Raw genomic sequence first — 18,480 nt, forward strand, 5'->3', positions numbered from 1 at the left:
TCAAAGAGTGTCGTTTAGGATGCTCGTCACTCTCCCTCCAACCACGCCGTCACCGGTGGGGGAGGGAGAGTGAAAAAAAATTAGGGATTTGGAGGATGAAAGTTACTTTTTAAAGTTCAAATATAGGGGTAAATTGTTAATTTTTAAAATTAGAAAGAGAAAAATACAATAAAATTATATAACTTTAATATAAACAGTAAAATAACGGTTTTACCCCTATATTTAATAAAAAACTTAACGATTATTTAAAGATGGATGAGTATTTGAATTTTTCATCTGCCGTAGATATATTTTTAAGATTAGATTAAAAATTGGGTGGAAAATAGTCTTTTCGCTTAAATTTTATAGGTGTGCTACATGAGGTCCACCCACCCCCACGTTTTGCACACAATCAACATACATCAAGAGGAATGAGTCTTAATTTTCAACCACGACTATCACACTTTGCATTGCTCCACATGTCGTTTTCAACTATAACTAAGACTTACCATCACATTTTATCCTTGAAGAGTGTTTAATTTAAGAAATGTTTTATTATCAAAATTAAAATATTATCTTGAAAATAGATTATTTAAAATATTACTGGATATAAATGATTATTATATTTGATAAAATTTAATAAATATAAATAATTATTATATTTAGATAAAGGTGATAAAATAAACTAATAAATTATTTTACTTGAGTATGATTATTCTAAAATATTTTTTATATATTTATTATATTAATTGAAAATAATGTTATTTTTGTGTAAAAAATTAATAAATAAAAATATAATTATAATAAAATCAAGATTACTTTAATAATTTTTTAATACTTAAGATAAAAATAATAATCTAATTATTACTTATATTATCTATTACATCACTATTAACAATAAAAAATAATAAAATAAATAAAATAATATAAATAATAAAAAATAAATAAACAAAATAACCTTTAATATAAATAAATTATTGGAATCCATGAATTAAATGCCCCTGTTTTCGTTTTAACCGATAATGATTTGTCAATTAGATCACAGTACCGCCAGCGCGCGTAAAATCAAAACGCGTTTGGTCATTAGAAAACAAATCCTCTTTATAAGTCGAGCTCGCTCCTGCTCAAAGTCAGTGTTCTCGTCTCAGAGCACAATGGATCGCGCTTCTCAAAGAACCAAAATCCTCAGCAACCATTTCCTGCAACCCAGTTTTTCTCAGATTATTTCCTCAAACGCATGCTTAAGTTACACCCCGCCCGAACTCAATGAACTTTACGATTTCGACATCAAAGAGATGCGGAAAGTATTGGACGGCCACAACGTCCAGCACCGAGACTGGCTGTTCAATCTTATCATACAGAGCAAACTTTTTAATCCGAAAAAAGCTGGGGAGAAAGTGTTTATATCGCCTGATTATAACCAGTCCATGGAGCAGCAACGGGAGATTACCATGAAGAGAATTGCTTACTTGCTTGAAAGAGGGGTTTTCCAAGGCTGGCTTACTGCCAACGGAATCGAATCTGAGTTGACCAAATTAGCATTTCTTGAAGTTATCAATATGTTCGACCACTCGCTCGCCATCAAGATCGGTGTTCACTTATTCTTGTGGTAATTAAATATTGAATTTTGTCATACAATCAATTTGTACTAGCTGAATTTTTAATTGAGATTAAAAAAAAAAAAAGGATTTTGATTGCTTTGCAGGGGTGGGGCTATCCAATTTTTCGGGACGAAGCGCCACCACGACAAGTGGCTGAGAGACACTGAGAATTATGCGGTGAAGGGTTGCTTTTCAATGACAGAGCTGGGACATGGAAGTAATGTATGTATTTCTAAGTTAAGATTTTTTTATTCCTTCTTTAGAATCTTATGATATCCTTTTGTTTTTAACTGTTATTGTTTTAGGTCAGAGGAATTGAAACAGTTACCACTTATGATTCAAACACCGGCGAGTTTGTTATAAATACTCCTTGCGAATCTGCTCAGAAGTACTGGATTGGCGGGGCAGCTAATGTAAGAATTTGTTTTATTTCTAAAGGGTTTTTATTCCCGTGCCACGTGTAGGATTTTTTACGTTATCATTTTTGTCCTTGCATCGTCTGTGCTTACATTTGTTTTGTTGTTTTGCCTGTTTAGCATGCAACACACACAGTGGTCTTTTCGCAGCTTGAAATTAACGGGAAAAATCAAGGGGTTCATGCTTTTATTTGCCAGATCAGGGATGAAGATGGTAACATCTGTCCTAACATCCGGATAGCTGACTGTGGTCATAAAACTGGGTTGAATGGTGTTGATAATGGCCGCCTCTGGTAATAATTATGAGACAGCTGTTCTATTTTATGCTTCAATGACTTTGAAATTATGTTCTCTATGGTTTAGATGTAACTCAAAAGTTTTGGAATGTTGTCCAGGTTTGACAATGTCCGAATCCCCAGGGAGAATTTGTTAAATTCAGTTGCTGATGTTTCACCTCATGGGGAGTACCTGAGTGCAATTAAAGACCCAGATCAGGTAATTCCATAGCTGTTGGATGGAATTTTGTTCTATTTCTTTTTCTGCTAGCTTAATTGTCTGATAAGATAACTTTCTACATGCTAATATAATAACATTATTTTCAGAGGTTTGCCACTTTTATGGCCCCTTTAACATCTGGTCGAGTAATTATTGCAGCTAGTGCAGTGTATATATCAAAGGTAATTATATATTTTAAATTTGGTCTGTATTTGGGTTGGAAAACTGTTGTTGAATGTGTATATTTCTGGGAACAGTGATGCGGTTAATTTATAAGAAACTTAAATGAAGTACTTATTAGTAGCATTCTCCTTTCAGATTGGTTTAGCAACAGCTATAAGGTATGCATTATCAAGAAGAGCCTTCTCTATTTCTCCAAATGGGCCTGAAACCCTGTTGCTTGATTACCCAAGTCATCAACGGCGACTATTGCCTCTCCTTGCAAAGACGTAAGCATCTCGATAACTTGTTTTGTGAAATTTAAATTTTACTTCCTATATATATATATATATGGAGGATCTGTTTGGGATATAAACTTTTGTCTTGCAATTTCATTACAATGAAAGTAGACCAATATCAACTTAGTTTATGTAGGACTGGATTTTCCACTGTGTTGACACATTTAGAATTCTGGCCGATTTATATTTATTTGCAAAGCTAAGTTGGGACCTGGAGTTAGATTCTATTAATGGCTTCAGTAATAATTGGTTTATGAATGAAAGTAATTCTATTAAGACCTGTTTCTTGATGATCTTAACTAATAAACTACTATTCTTATTTCCCCTGCTGTGCTCTCTCTTTTTTTCCGATTTTTGCTGGCTTACAGATATGCAATGAGTTCTGCTGGAAATTACTTGAAGATGATGTATGTGAATAGAACACCTCAGTCAAACAAAACCATTCATGTTGTTTCAAGTGCACTAAAGGCTGTTCATACCTGGCATAATATGCGAACACTACAGGTGAGAAACTGCAATTATTGTTGAGTTATTTACATGCATTTGCAATTACGTTCCTTCTAAGTGGTTTCACCAATGTGACATTACTGTACTTTTAGGAATGTCGTGAAGCTTGTGGAGGACAAGGACTTAAGACTGAAAATCATGTTGGGCATTTGAAAAGTGAATATGATGTGCAGTCCACATTTGAAGGGGACAACAATGTCTTGATGCAACAGGTAACGCAAAGTTTATGGTCTTTTTTTTATAAGTTTCTTAACAAAAGACGACGATATTTTGGTATAAATTGTTTTGCAAAGTGGCCTGACTATGTATATTAATTCATTTGTTCTTGAATATTAGAATAGGAATCAATCTATCTATGACAGAGAAAATGTTAGATTCTAATAACTTCATCCAAATGACATGAATTAATTAGTGGCCATCTCCAAAGGTTTGAGGCTTAACAATATTTTTGTTCTTAATCGTGAATGAGTTCAGTTTATATTGAGTGTTGATAATAGTCTGCCAGTTATATAAGTTGAATCTTAATAACCTCCTGCTACTTTCTGATCACAATGTGCAGCAATGTTCAGTTTTGATTTCTAGATTTGTCATGTCAAGCTTTGACTTACCAATTTTTAATTTGTTTAGCCCAGTAGCTAAAATTTAATTTAGAAGTATATTTCTACTCATTTTAAACACTCAATAGATCTGTTTGTAAATCAAATTAATTTATGAGTTAAATGTGTGAATATAGGTTAGCAAGGCTCTTCTTGCGGAATATATGGCAGCTAAGAAGAGAAATAATTCTTTCAAAGGTTTGGGATTAGAACACATGAATAAGCCTTGCCCTATAATCCCATCTCAACTTTCAAGTTCTATCCTCAGGAACAACCAGTTCCAAGTAAGCTAATTTAGCTTTTGCAATTTCTATTTTGAATAATATTTGATTGTTGCTAATGTCTCCTCATCTCAGATGGACGTGTTCTGCTTAAGGGAGAGAGATCTGTTGAGTCGTTTTGCTGTGGAAGTGTCACAACATCAAGCTATGGGACAAAATAAAGAGTATGCCTTCATTCTGGTGAGAATGGCCTCATGTTACAAGCCTGGAAACTACTTCTGTTGCCATTTGCTTTATTCTCCTCTGATTTTTGTTTTCATTTTACCACGCCCAGAGTTACCAGCTTGCAGAAGACTTGGGTAGAGCTTTCTCAGATAGATTAATATTGCAAACGTTTATCGAGACTGAAGCAACTGTACCAGTGGGTTCTTTGAAGGTAAATTTTAGGGGCTATTTGTTGGAACTTATTTAAGTCTAGCACCAGTTTCTGATATTGTTTTTGTCCAGTTTGTGTGGGGTATATAAAGGTTGTCATATTATGTGGCCAACTGCTGGGGGTAACCGACTATGTTTTGATGGGAAAATGAAATGCAGTAGATACCCTACTGCCATCCATTTCCATTTTGTATACTTTTAACGGATGGCTGTAATGAGGATTGTGCATATTAAGAATTTTACATGGGAGTTGCTGAGCAGGTGAATTGTTTATTGTGCAGGATGTCCTGGGTTTGCTGAGATCATTGTATGCTTTAGCAATCATGGAAGAAGATGCTGCGTTTCTCCGATATGGGTATTTATCAACAAATAATGATGCTGCTGTCAGGAAAGAAGTCATACAATTGTGTAGTGAAGTGCGACCACATGCACTTGCCTTGGTCAGTTCCTTTGGCATTCCTGATGGTTTCTTGAGCCCTATAGCATTTAACTGGATTGATGCGAATTCTTGGTCTTCAGTTCATCAATAGATCGGTGCCATACTCATTTAGTTGAATTGAATAAGGTGTAATGCCCACGGCTATCTGCCTTGAAAGTAAGCGGCCAGTCAAACACATGCCTTTGAAAGTGTGATGAAACATATCATCCGTAAAACAGTTTGTTAATAAATCGGTGCTTGTGCTGTCGTAGCACCATTACACAATGGATTGGTAAAAATGTTACACAGAGTTGAGTGTAAAAAGAAAAAGGAAATGGATATCGTATCTTGATTGCCAATTTTATTGTTAATTTTTGTTACATTTATTATTTGCATTCAAAATCAGTCCTTGTATTCTTGATTTTCATTTCTATATCTACAAAGATGACCTGTGTGCATATGCAATACAATTGGATTTACTCAAAATCATCCACATAAAACGCTCCATAATCTCCAAACAACTAACCAACATCATCTCCAGTCACCTCTGGCAATCAATTTTTCCTCACCATCAAGGGAGTTCATTACTTCTATTATATTTTATATTTTGAAACACGTTAAATCACTCCTTGTAACATAGTTACAAGCTGGAAAATGAAAACAGGAGCAATTTTTGAAATGGGATTGCAGGGGTGGAGCCATCCAGTTTTTGGGGACGAAGCCACACCATGACAAGTGGCTAAAGGACACCAAGACAAGTAATTTTTTTTGTTCAATCTTAATTTTTGAAGTTTTAATTGGGTTTGTTGATTTTTAGGTAAAAGGAATGGAAACAATTACCAGGCATGATTCAAACACGGGGGAGTTTGTTTTAAACACCCATTGAGAATCTGCTCAAAAGTATTGCCGCTGGTGCAGTGTATACATCAAAGTTGATAGCACATTTAAAATGTGGCCTTGGTTTCAGTTGGAAAAGTGTTGTTCCATATTTGTGTAATTTTGAGGCCTGGAATGGCAAGTGGCTTATAAGAAACTTATAGAACTATTGTTATATGACATTCTTCACCTTTCAGCTCAGGTGGGTTTAACAATAGCTATAAGGTATGCATTGACAAGGCAGGCCCTCTCCGTTACACCAAATGGACCTGCAGTGCTGTTGCTTGATTTCCCAAGTCATCAACGGCAGCTACTCTACTACCTCTCCTTGTAAAGACGTAAACGATAATTTGTATTTTGAAAATTAGATCTCACACTAAAATATATAGTTTTTAATATGGAATCCAAGTCTCATATTTTATATTTGGGATTCTATAAGATGAATGTAAAAATATCAACGTAAAAATGTGATCTTGCAGCAACAAAGTATATGTACTACTGGATTTGCTACTGTGAAACACATGTAAAAGTTCTCTACAATTGTATCTATGAAATGCTATTCCTGTTTGCTCACTATTCTGCTCCTTTTCTTCCCATTTCTGCTACAGATGCTATGAATTCTGCTGCAAATTACCTGAAGATGATGTATGTGAATCAGACAATTTATCTCAATAAAACCATTCATGTCGTTTCAACTGCACTCAAGGCTGCTCTTATCTGGCATAAACACTAATGATCAGAAACCGCAATTATTGTTGCATTATTAACACTCATCTGCCATTATACTTGGGTCATTTACTTTCAGGCTCAGTGGTCTCCCTAAAGCTAGTTTAGTACTTTATAGGAATATTTTGAAGCTTATGGAGGACAAAGTCTAGAGGCTGAAAATCTAGTTGGTTGTTTGAAGCGTGAGACAGATATGCAGTCCACTTTTGAAGGGACAACAATCTCCTGATGCAGCAGGTAGCCTAAGTCTATTGTCTTCTCTCTTTTAACTTTATAACAAAGAACTGCAAGGTATCAATAGTAACTGTTTAACAAGGTGATTTGTTGTTAGGAGATCTGATTAGGCGCAAAGAAACTATGTCAGAATCCAACTTATTTTTCTTCCAAATGACACAAGTTGTTTAATAGCCATTCCGAGAGCCTCAGGGTTTAACAAGAATAATATTATACAAGTAAATTTTGAATATATAAATAAATACATATTATTATATGATTAGATATTATTTTATCTTTAATTTAAAATTATTAATTATATAATAATATACATTAAATATATACTTATTTGTATATTTAAAATAGGTATAAACAGTTTTATTGTTACTTAACCTATATCAAGGTTGAGGAAATTGTATATACTAATACAAATTTTTAATTAAATAATAATAATGGGCCAAAGGACTATATTTCACCAAAGTCTTAACCTAATCTTAAAAACATATATACGATGTTTCAAAAACTTAAACACTTATTTATAGATCAATTACTGTAGAATTTTCTGTTAAAGGTAAGAGTAAAATTATTATTTTAATAAGATTATTAAAAAATATATAATTTATTTATTTTCTTCTATGTTTTTAAAATTTGACAATTTTATTTTTGTTTACAATTTTTTAATTTTGAAAAATCATATTCTCTCTCAAATCTAAAGTTTATTTTACCTGTTTAGTTACCATCTTCGACTGACGGCCTCTCCTTTCTCTTCTAAATTGTTATCATCTCTATCTCTTTACCTCTTGAATCAAATCTACTCATTGATGATAATGATTTTTATTAAATTCAAATGAATCATCTAGATGATGATACATCTAAACAATGCGTCTCGCATGGTTGATGAGTGGATTATTAATAAAAGATTGTAGCTTAAAACTATCATCCTTATTATTAATAAATTTTTTAAAAAGTAATAATTTATACAGCAATAATATCACTTTGATTCTCCGTATCTTTTTTATTCTATTTATTCCATCTTTTGGTATTTAACATTTCTACCCTGTTACCTGTCCGAGTGGCTTTCCACCAAATCAATTGATGCAACGGCAATGCATTTGAAAAACACACAGTGAATTTTTAACGTTTAGTAGACCATTAATGCGGGGAAAAGGGCCATGTCGCACGCGAATTTTAGTCGAATTTTAAAATTATATTTATGGAAAATAAAAATTCCAAATACTTATATATAGGTTAATTATTATTTAAATTTTTAATTAAAAATGAAGGTAAAATTGTTATTTTACCTATAAATTATAAAACTTTAAAATTTATATTATTTCCCTCTCAAGATTTTAAAAATTAATATTTCAATCTATTTTCAAAATTTTAAAAGTTTAGATTTTATCTTTAGAGTTTGACTGATGATTTGTGCTTTCCACCTATTTTTCAAATCCAATTACGAAAGATAACGAAAGATAGTTGTCCAGACATGATGACATGAGAAGATGAAGAGTTATCTTTCATCGTTTGGAAGATTTGATGAGTTGTCCTTCGTCACGTCATCCAGATGTGACAATATTAGCATCATCCTTTGTCATGTCATCTAGACAACGAATAACAACGTTTTGTTGTCCTTCATCGTCCCATCGAAAAACTATGAAACGTCGTCTTTTGTCTTTACTTGTCAATCTGAACAACGAAGAGTCATCCTTCTTCAGAGAAGCCCTTCGCTTTTTTTGATCATCGATCGGTTCTTTAAGCTACTAGAGATGAAATCTGGAAAAACAAAAAAGTGAATTTTTTAAAATTTAATCATGAAGGGTAAAATGTAAGTTTTCTAAACTAAGGAGGAAAATGATATAAATCTTTTAGGTTTTAGAGTTTATGGGTGAAATGACGATTTTATCCTTACTTCTAATAGAAAATTTGAACGATAGTTAACATATCAGTAAATATTTAAATTTTTCATTTGTCATAGGTGTGATGTTGAATTTCAACTAAAACTTAGATAAAAAATTATCATTTTCCCATTAATATATTAAAGACAAAATTTATGCACTATAAAACAGCCAATTATGAACAAAATTTCATCTCTAGCCATGGGTGATAGCGCTTTCAACTCTAAATCTTAGAAAAAATTTCAATCATCTCTCTTTAAATCACGTTGCATAGAAACCTAAACGAAAACCATCTAAATGACAACTAAACGATTCGTTTAGACATCATTGTTAGATAAAAATTATCTATTCAAAAAATTTTTATTCGAAAATTTAACTTTTGGGATTTCCCTGTACCTTGGGTGATAGCAAGTATTTTGGCCTAATATTAATCCATCTCTCAACTCTTTCTTCCTCTTATATTTATGTTATTACATTTATAACATTCTCAATATTCTTCAACAATATTTGATTATTGCTTAATTATCACTAAACGTTGCGTTTCACTAACTACCAACTTCATTTTAACTACCAAACACCACGTGGTCTGGTCCCCCACCTACCCCGTGCGCGCTTAAAATCCATAAAACATATCTGTTGAAAAAGAAATCGCTTGAAAGTCAGATCAATCTTCCGTCATTTCCATTTACATCTTATCTCCCAAAAAAACAATGGATCAAGCTTTGCAACGAACCAAAATCATCAGCAATCATCTCTTGCAATCGAATTCTTCTCAGATTATTTCTGCAAACGCATGCTTAAGCTACTCTCCCCCTGAACCCAATGAAGTTTTTCAGTTTGACATTAAAGAGATGCGGAAACTGCTAGATGGTCACAACTTGAAGGACCGAGATTGGCTGTACAATCTGGTTATACAGAGCAAGATGTTTAATCCCAGGCAAGTGGGAGAGAAAGTGTTCGTATCGTCTGATTATAATCAGCCGATGGAGCAGCAACGAGAGATCACCATGAGGAGAATTTCCTACCTGCTTGAACGAGGTGTTTTTCGAGGCTGGCTTACTGGCCAAGGAGTCGAACCTACTTTGAGAAGAATAGCTCAATCTGAAGTCCTTGAAATGTTTGACCATTCCATCAGCATCAAGCTCGGTGTTCACTTCTCCTTGTGGTAATTAAATTTTGAGCTTTTGTAATATGATTAATTCTTGTAAGGTTTTTTTAATTAGTAAAAGATAAAAAGGAAAAACGGGATGCAGGGGTGGAGCCATAAAGTTTTTGGGGACAAAGCGACACCACGACAAGTGGCTAAATGACACTGAGAATTATGTGGTGAAAGGTTGTTTTGCAATGACGGAGTTGGGACATGGAAGTAATGTATGTATATCAAGGTTAAGGTTGTTAATTGATTTGTGGAATCTTCCTATGTTCTCAATTTTTGAACTTTTTGATGGGTTTGTTGTATTTAGGTTAAAGGAATTGAAACAGTTACCACATATGATTCAAACACTGGAGAATTTGTTATAAACACTCCTTGTGAGTCAGCTCAAAAATATTGGATTGGTGGGGCAGCCAAGGTAAGAATCTTTTGTTCTTTAAGATTTGGTAGTCGATTTTTGTTGTTCAATTTGATTCCCATGCTTCGGGTATAAATGTTCTTGCAGTATCTGTGCTTACGTATTTGTTGTTTGCCTGTTTAGCATGCAACACATACCGTGGTCTTTTCGCAGCTTGAAATTAATGGGAAAAATCAAGGGGTTCATGCATTCATTTGCCAGATCAGGGATGCAGATGGTAATATCTGTCCTAACATCCGGATAGCTGATTGTGGTCATAAAATTGGGTTGAATGGGGTTGATAATGGTCGAATATGGTAATAGTTATAAGACCTTTTATTGATAAACTGCTCTACAATGAGCTTAAAAAGGTATTTTCTTTATAGTTGAAATATAACTGAAAAGTTTTGGAATGTTTTTCAGGTTTGACAATGTCCGAATCCCCAGGGAGAATTTGTTGAATTCAGTTGCTGATGTTTTACCTAATGGAGAATATATGAGTGCAATTAAAGACCCAGATCAGGTAATTACCTTGCTGATAGATGGCATATTGTTGATCTGCTTCTTCTAACTTAATATATCTGATAGGATGACTTTCTAAACTCTTATATATGTATGTTATTGTCAGAGATTTGCAGCTTTCATGGCCCCTCTAACATCTGGTCGTGTAAATATATCAGCAGCTGCGGTGTACATATCAAAGGTAATAATGGATTTTAAGTCTGGTTTCCGTTCAGTTGTGAAACTTTTGCAGTTGCGTATTATTCTTGGGCCAGGGATGCAGGTAATCCTGAAAAATTCAATGAACTATTGGCAATTAACATTCTTCTCCTTTCAGATTGGCTTAGCAATAGCTATAAGGTATGCATTATCAAGGCGGGCATTTTCTATTACACCAAATGGGCCTGAAATCCTGCTGCTCGATTATCCAAGTCATCAACGGCGACTATTGCCTCTCCTTGCAAAGACGTAAGCATTTCAGTGGCTTGTATTGTGAAAATTAAATTTTATTAAAACTGTAGGGATTAAGATTCTCCCTTGTCTTCCCTTACATTTATGTAGATATAGTATCTGGTATCAACTGAGTATATGTAGTGCTGAAATTTCCAGTGTTGACGCATCTAAAAAACTTTCCCCATTGACTATTGTCTGACTGCCAAGTAGAGAGATTGATTCTACTGAAAGTGTCTATATTTTTCACTTAGTGAAAGCTCAAATATCCTAATTGGTTCAGTATATGTGGTATTTGAATAGAAGCAATTTTAGTGGACCTATCTTTTGATGATCTTAACTAATAAACTGCTGTTGTTTCCCCTGCTATTCTCTCCCTTTCCTCCCGTTCTTGCTCTGCAACAGATATGCGATGAGTTCTGCTGCAATTTACATGAAGATGCTATATGTGAATAGGACACCTCAGTCAAACAAAATCATTCATATTATTTCAAGTGCATTCAAGGCTACTTTTACCTGGCATAATCAGCGAACACTACAGGTCAGGAACTGCAACTGCACATCAATTATTACCGTTCATGTTGAATTTTCTGACTCAGACTACTGTTCTTTTAGGAATGCCGTGAAGCATGTGGAGGACAAGGCCTGAAGACTGAAAATCGTGTTGGTCATTTCAAAAGTGAATTTGATGTGCAGTCTACTTTTGAAGGGGACAACAATGTCCTGATGCAGCAGGTTAATGTCCATGGTCTTCTCTTCTTTAAATTTACAATAAAGAATTGCAACAATTCTGATATTAATTGTTTAACAAGTGACCCTGTATATGTATATGCTACGTTCTTTGTTGGAGAAATGAATAGGTATTAGAAAAAATGTTAGATTATAACTCACCTTTTCCAAAATGAAAATAAATTGTTTAATAGCTTTCCCAAAAGCATTAGGGCGTAAGAATACTTTTAAACTTGATCTATTGTCGAATTAGTTTATATTTCCTCCATGTTTGACCTTTTGTGGAATATGGATTATAGGAATGATGATAGTCTGCTATTTATGTAGATTGCATATTAACAATCCTCTTGGTTCTTTTTAATATATTGCTATATTCAGTTTTGGTTTCCATATTAATTCTGTAAGCTTTGCATACCATATTTTTAATTTGTTTTGATCAATAGCTAAAAATTAACATGCAATTATTTTTACTCGATTTTACTTTCTTCATAAATCTTGCTGTGAACCAATAGAATTTATAAGTTAAATGTGTGAATACAGGTTAGCAAGGCTCTTCTTGCGGAATATGTAGCAGCTAAGAAGAGAAATAATTCTTTTAAAGGTTTGGGATTAGAACATATGAATAAGCCTTGCCCTGTAATCCCATCTCAGCTTACAAGCTCGCTCCTCAGGAGCAGCCAATTTCAAGTAAGATACTTGGAGCTTTTAAAATTGCAATTTAAAATAGGTTTGAATGTTTCTGACATCTGTGCATGTCAGATGGATGCATTCTGCTTAAGGGAGAGAGACCTGTTGAGCCGTTTTGCTGCAGAAGTATCACAGCATCAAGTTAAGGGACAAAGTAAACAGTATGCCTTCATTCTGGTGAGAATGCTCTTATGCTACTAACTTGCCTACTGCTTCTCCAAGCATTTCCCTTTCTCACTAATTGTTGTTTTCACTTTGCGATACCCAGAGTTACCAGCTTGCTGAAGACTTGAGTAGAGCTTTCTCAGATAGATTAATACTGCAAACCTTTATTGAGGCGGAGGCAACTGTGACAACGAGTTCTTTGAAGGTAAATAATAACAGCTGTTTCTTGTATATTATCTACATTGAGCTCCGCCCGGAATGCAGAACTAATTTCTGATAGCAGTTTGTCCAATTTTTAGAGTATATAAAAGATGACATATTTGATAAGTGCAGTCAGGAATAAATTTCTAAGGTAAGATTGGATGAACGGGAATATCTAACTTCGTTTTAGATGGAAAACTGATACCTTTGTGGCCAATCAACATTTTTGGTGCCACAATACTTAAATAAAAGATGCTTATGGATTGTGAGTACTTATTATTCTACCTAGTATCTATTGTTCTGAAAGAAGTATATATATGTGTGTGGTATATTACAATTAACAATATGATACCAAATTAATTCAAAAATTGAAACAGAAGTTGCTGATCAGCAGCTGCATCTTTTATTTATGCAGAATGTGCTAGGTCTGTTGAGATCATTATATGCTTTAACACGCATGGAAGAAGATGCTGCATTTCTCCGATATGGGTACTTGTCAAAGGACAATGATGCTGCTGTGAGAAAGGAAGTGATGCAACTCTGTTCTGAAGTTCGACCACATGCACTTGCTTTAGTCAGTTCCTTTGGCATTCCTGACGCTTTCTTGAGCCCTATAGCATTTAACTGGATTGATGCAAATTCTTGGTATGCAGTTGATCAATAATTTATGTATGGTACTTCGCTCTCAATTATCCACATAAGCAGCTAGTGGAATTTTCCACTGTTTAAATCGTGCTGAAATTTATTTTTTGTAAAACAGATTATTGTAAATTTGGGCTCTTTTTGCTTTTTATTTTTACACGAATAAAGGTGGATTGGTTTGCTTGGTGTACAATAAAATAGAGTCGAGAGAATGGCCGGGATATTAATTAAAATAGACAAATTTTTTTTCGCTTAAACTTTTTAGGCAAACCTATAGTCATTTTACCTTTACAAGTAAATTTATTTGTAATTTCAAAAATACTCTCCCAGCCCTGTATGCGTAGGCGTTGGAAGGAACGCTTGAGTGCGTGAGTACGTGCGGTGTGTGAGCAGTGTGCGCACCCTCATTAATATATATAAACAGAGTGCGCACGCACCCTTTCTTATATATATATATATTAAATAATATAATATAATATATATAAATAATAATAACAATAATAATTTTTAAATATATATGATATTATTATATATTATATATATATAATATTATAATATAATAAATATTATAATATTTATATTATTTAATATATATATATAAAAGAAGGGTGCGCGCATTGCACTCTGTTTATACATATTAATGAGGGTGCGCGCATTGCTCAAGCACCGCGCGCATTGCTCAAGCACCGCGCGCACTGCACACTCCGCATGCACTCACGGACTCAAGCCTTCCTTTCAGCGCCTACGCATACAAGGCTAGGAAGGTATTTTTGGAGTTACAAAAAAATTGTTTATAAAAGTAAAACTACTGTACATTTGCTTAAAAACGTTTACGCGAAAATTTTTTTACGTATTTTAATTAATATCCCTGGCAGAATGGCCTGTTACCCTTTGAGCAACCAATCCACCCTCAAAGATGATTCTAATAAGGATTTGCTTGTCTAACTGAATATAAAATCATTAATAGGTGCTTTCAATTTTCCATGTCTGTGATCATAAAAAACTACCGAAATAAACTGAGATAAACGGAAACAAACAACTGGTAAGAGGTGAGCATCATTCAGCATTAGGGTGAAAAAGCAAATGCAAGTAACAATACAACATCAAGGCATCAACTGACAACTTTACAAATAGTATTTCAAACGTTCTCTGCCCAACACCCACCTTATAAAATTTTGCACAATGTAGAGATTAAACAATTTCAGCAAATTGTTATACATTTCATATGCATAATTGACAACTATTGCTAGCACTCACATATGTCCCTACACTGAGAGAACTGTGCGATATAGAGACAGCCTGTTACACCATACATCAACCATCTACCAGCAATTCTGGTTCTCACTGGCTGCCATAATGAAATTCTAGGGAGGTATCTTTAGACTACAATTTGATGCACTTGTCCCCTTTATACAAAAAAGATATTGCCCCACAACACCAATCACTGAAATAAAAATTCTGACAATGCATTACCACCCTGCAGCAACTTGAAATTTATAAACCGGGGTAATTAATTTGTTTCTTCATTCAGGCTAGGCCACTCATATGTGCTGCCAATGTCAGTTTAACTGTCTGCAAGAAGCTTCTGTGTTACACTTGAACCATGACGAAGAACTTCAGTGGTTAAACTGATTTCACCTGAAGAAGACTTAAAATTTGAGTCAACGCTCTTATTAGTCTTTTCCTGGCTATGATCTGCAGGAACCTCAGCAGTTAGCTGCCCCATCTTCTTCTGCAGATCAGCAAGTGAGTCCTTTATAACTTTTCCCTTGGGACTTTTCTTCTCATTGACAAGCTTAAGTTCTAATCTATATAATGCATAAGCATCACAGCTATTGAGCTCATACTCATATAAATGCCACTCCAAACTGCCAGAAGGTTGTGGGTCCATGTAATAGGACCTCTTTTGCCCATTAAATTCCTTCATCACCTGCTTTCTAGATTCATGCCAACCACGTCCACTATGATCCGGTAAGGACCTCTGCTTTCTTGTTCCACTTTCAAATGCCTTTCTACGCTTATCAAAAAAGAGCCACTCCCTAATTGTTTCCCCTTGAAGTAAAGAAAGATCAAAAAGCTCTGCAATTTCAAAAGAAATCAATCAGTCTCACAAAAGACATGCGAATAAGCATGTAAGAGGCAGAATTACAGACATTATACAGAACTCTGTAACACTGAGAGCATCTAATTTAGTTAAATGGAAATAATCGAGCTTCAGAATTGATCTGCAAGCTATTGTGCAACCAAAGAAAAGACGAGAAAAGAGAAAGGTACTTAAGCTTACCAGTAGCATTCCATGGAGATTTTGTATTGGCAGCCCCCTCACAATAAGGAATACCCACATTCTTACCTTGTGCCTTCACATTAGCTGCAACAAAAAGTAATTTATCCTTCAAACTAATGCCCCCTGGTCGCAGAACTGGAGTCACTCCAGGAGAGCCTTCCTTTGAAGCCAGAGTAGCATGAAAACTACTGCAGTAGTCCTTGTACCACTCAGATCCTAGGGCTGGCCTTGTACAATCCCAGAGTGCACATTTTGGCCCCATGAAAGCAGATGGTGGGCAGATCATTTGCAGAATGATGGATCCAACATCCTTTTCACATTCTTCACCACAACTGCCACCAACAGGAAGCCCATGCTCTAATTCTTTGTGCAAGTTTAACTGGCTGTAGTCTAACTGAGAAGTTGTATCAGAGACACCAGCTACTATTTTGTGCAAGCCTGAGGTGGAGCTTTTGCATCTATCAGACCCTTGGAAGCAATGTTCCTGCAGCTCATCGTTAACCAAATAGTCCTGACAAATACAAAGTAGTTTGTTTAATAAACACATAGGTTGCATTAGGATGAAATTGGGCTCAAGTCTTTATAAATCATTAAATGAGTATCAATAAGTACAGATTTTGCATGTTAATTATATCCCCAATGATTTCTAGACTCATTGAATCATGAATATCAAGATACCTATCTGAAAGGCGTACAGCCCCAATGGACTAGAGTTGTGAGACCATGCATGTTTTTGTCTTTCTTGCTCTTACAACTCTAAATTTTTATATCAATATATTTTCATTCAGAGTTACAACTATAAATATTTAACTATCAATATATCATCATTCACCAAATTAAATATATAATTGATTTGATTCATACCATCTAAACAAGATTTGATTCCACAGTCTTACACACCCAAAATTGAGAAAAAAAAATAACATTGAAATTTATTTTGAAAATTATCAAATCACATACGTAAGATACAAACTTTATATTTGTCTTCTTTCAAAAGGAATAGAAACTAATATATATGGAAAAAGAATTAAAGTGTCAAATAAAAATCTGATAATATGCAGAAAACATTTTAATTTACACTTTCCTCCTCAATAATACCTCACCAGATGACAAACCTCACCTCTTGAAATGCTGACATGGTCCCAGGATGAAGGCCTTGAATATCAGGTTGAGGCTTCAACATTAGTTCTGTCAATGGACTAGTGGCATCATCTTGTTCCTCGCATAATTGTAACAGACGGCCTATGTCATCTGAGAATGAGCCAAGACTACCACCCTACACAACTCCCACCAAAAAAATATTCTGATGCACATAAAAAAATAACTTTGTTCTAGAGTACAGTAGTAAGTCCTATAAATATTCGGTACAAGCAAACATTGCCATTATCAAAAGAAGAACCAAAATAGATGAAAAAAAGATTTTCATCTAGGACTATCTTCCACCAAGATAAATTCCTACCCATGGACGGTTCATTAAAGCACAAAAGAGACCCCTATGAGCATAATATAAAATTCAAGATTACCATATTATTCAACCCCATTGAAAGAACTTTGATATGCATCAACGGATATTTTATTCAATGAACAAATGACAATCCTTGAGACAGCAATAACAATGGGAAAATTTTTTTCTAATATTTGCTGAAATATTGAGACAAAAAGTAGTCAGTATTGATGAATTGTAGATACAGACAAGTAATGAAGAGGCTGGGGATGGCGCACTGAGCTCGGAGTTCCACTCTCGGAGTATCTGATTGACTTGCTCCTCTAACACCACCACATCATTTGCACGGCCGTCCTTTCTAGCTGTCCGAAGACTACTGAATCTTTCTTGGAGATCAGTGAGCCGATTCTTTGAATTATCCATCAAAAGCTGGTGCGATGCTGATCCACATTTGCTCTTTGACCCACTCATCATCCACCCCTATATTCCAAATCCTATTAAATCATATTGAGATGCTCAAATTTCTAAATTTTATCAAAACCCAAAAAAAAAAAAACCTGAAACAGCACACTAAAAAGCTACCCTAAAACTTAGATCTAAAAAACAGAAAACCCTAAAAAGCTAAAACGATGAAGAAAATAAAAACAGAAAAAAAAAATAGTAACGAAAATGAAACAAAAGGAATCTAGGATTACCTGACGGGTTCAGAAAATAATGTAAGAATGGAGACAATGCGGGGGTTGAGAAATTTCAAAACTATAAGCGATGACGATGAGGTGTAGTATCAGCTACGAACCCGGGAAAAGTCATAAAGAAGGCGGCTTCAACTATCTCTTTCTTACTTGATCCTAATTAGTAAACATGCAAACGAACAAAAATTATATTAATATAATATAATAAATAATACAAATATATTTATAAAAAATATTATAAAATTTGAATATAATATATATATATATATATATATATATATATATATATATATATGTTA

The 18,480-nt window shown here is 34.3% G+C and overlaps 3 protein-coding genes across 5 annotated transcripts; 2 read left to right on the forward strand and 1 right to left on the reverse strand.

The window, feature by feature from the left end:
* Window positions 1-1,094: 1,094 nt before the first annotated feature.
* On the forward strand, window positions 1,095-5,485 carry LOC123196764 (acyl-coenzyme A oxidase 3, peroxisomal). Its single transcript, XM_044610879.1, has 13 exons — window positions 1,095-1,588; window positions 1,685-1,802; window positions 1,886-1,993; window positions 2,117-2,289; window positions 2,392-2,491; window positions 2,599-2,673; window positions 2,810-2,940; window positions 3,318-3,453; window positions 3,549-3,668; window positions 4,190-4,336; window positions 4,409-4,513; window positions 4,608-4,709; window positions 4,990-5,485. The coding sequence occupies exons 1-13, from the start codon at window positions 1,134-1,136 to the stop codon at window positions 5,236-5,238; spliced, it is 2,019 nt and encodes a 672-aa protein (XP_044466814.1). The 5' UTR covers window positions 1,095-1,133; the 3' UTR covers window positions 5,239-5,485.
* A 3,987-nt stretch (window positions 5,486-9,472) lies between these two features.
* LOC123197023 (acyl-coenzyme A oxidase 3, peroxisomal-like) lies at window positions 9,473-13,941 on the forward strand. The gene is made up of 13 exons (XM_044611200.1): window positions 9,473-10,001; window positions 10,090-10,207; window positions 10,300-10,407; window positions 10,531-10,703; window positions 10,810-10,909; window positions 11,015-11,089; window positions 11,225-11,355; window positions 11,743-11,878; window positions 11,953-12,072; window positions 12,607-12,753; window positions 12,826-12,930; window positions 13,022-13,123; window positions 13,535-13,941. Exons 1-13 carry the CDS (start codon window positions 9,547-9,549, stop codon window positions 13,781-13,783), a joined length of 2,019 nt encoding a protein of 672 aa, XP_044467135.1. The 5' UTR covers window positions 9,473-9,546; the 3' UTR covers window positions 13,784-13,941.
* Window positions 13,942-14,872: 931 nt separating this feature from the next.
* On the reverse strand, window positions 14,873-18,352 carry LOC123196987 (transcription factor VOZ1-like). Of its 3 annotated transcripts, XM_044611161.1 has the most exons (6): window positions 18,185-18,352; window positions 17,739-17,983; window positions 17,166-17,321; window positions 16,536-16,556; window positions 16,046-16,337; window positions 14,873-15,840 (listed from the first exon to the last, which is right to left on the reverse strand). In XM_044611161.1, the coding sequence occupies exons 2-6, from the start codon at window positions 17,961-17,963 to the stop codon at window positions 15,326-15,328; spliced, it is 1,209 nt and encodes a 402-aa protein (XP_044467096.1). In that variant the 5' UTR covers window positions 17,964-17,983; window positions 18,185-18,352; the 3' UTR covers window positions 14,873-15,325. The 3 variants fall into 3 exon arrangements, with proteins under 3 accessions (XP_044467096.1, XP_044467095.1, XP_044467094.1); XM_044611160.1 differs by having other exon boundaries at window positions 16,046-16,556; window positions 17,739-17,969; XM_044611159.1 differs by having other exon boundaries at window positions 16,046-16,556.
* Between the last annotated feature and the right edge of the window lie 128 nt (window positions 18,353-18,480).

Source organism: Mangifera indica, chromosome 14, assembly GCF_011075055.1.
Source record: "Mangifera indica cultivar Alphonso chromosome 14, CATAS_Mindica_2.1, whole genome shotgun sequence".
Lineage (NCBI taxonomy): Eukaryota > Viridiplantae > Streptophyta > Magnoliopsida > Sapindales > Anacardiaceae > Mangifera > Mangifera indica.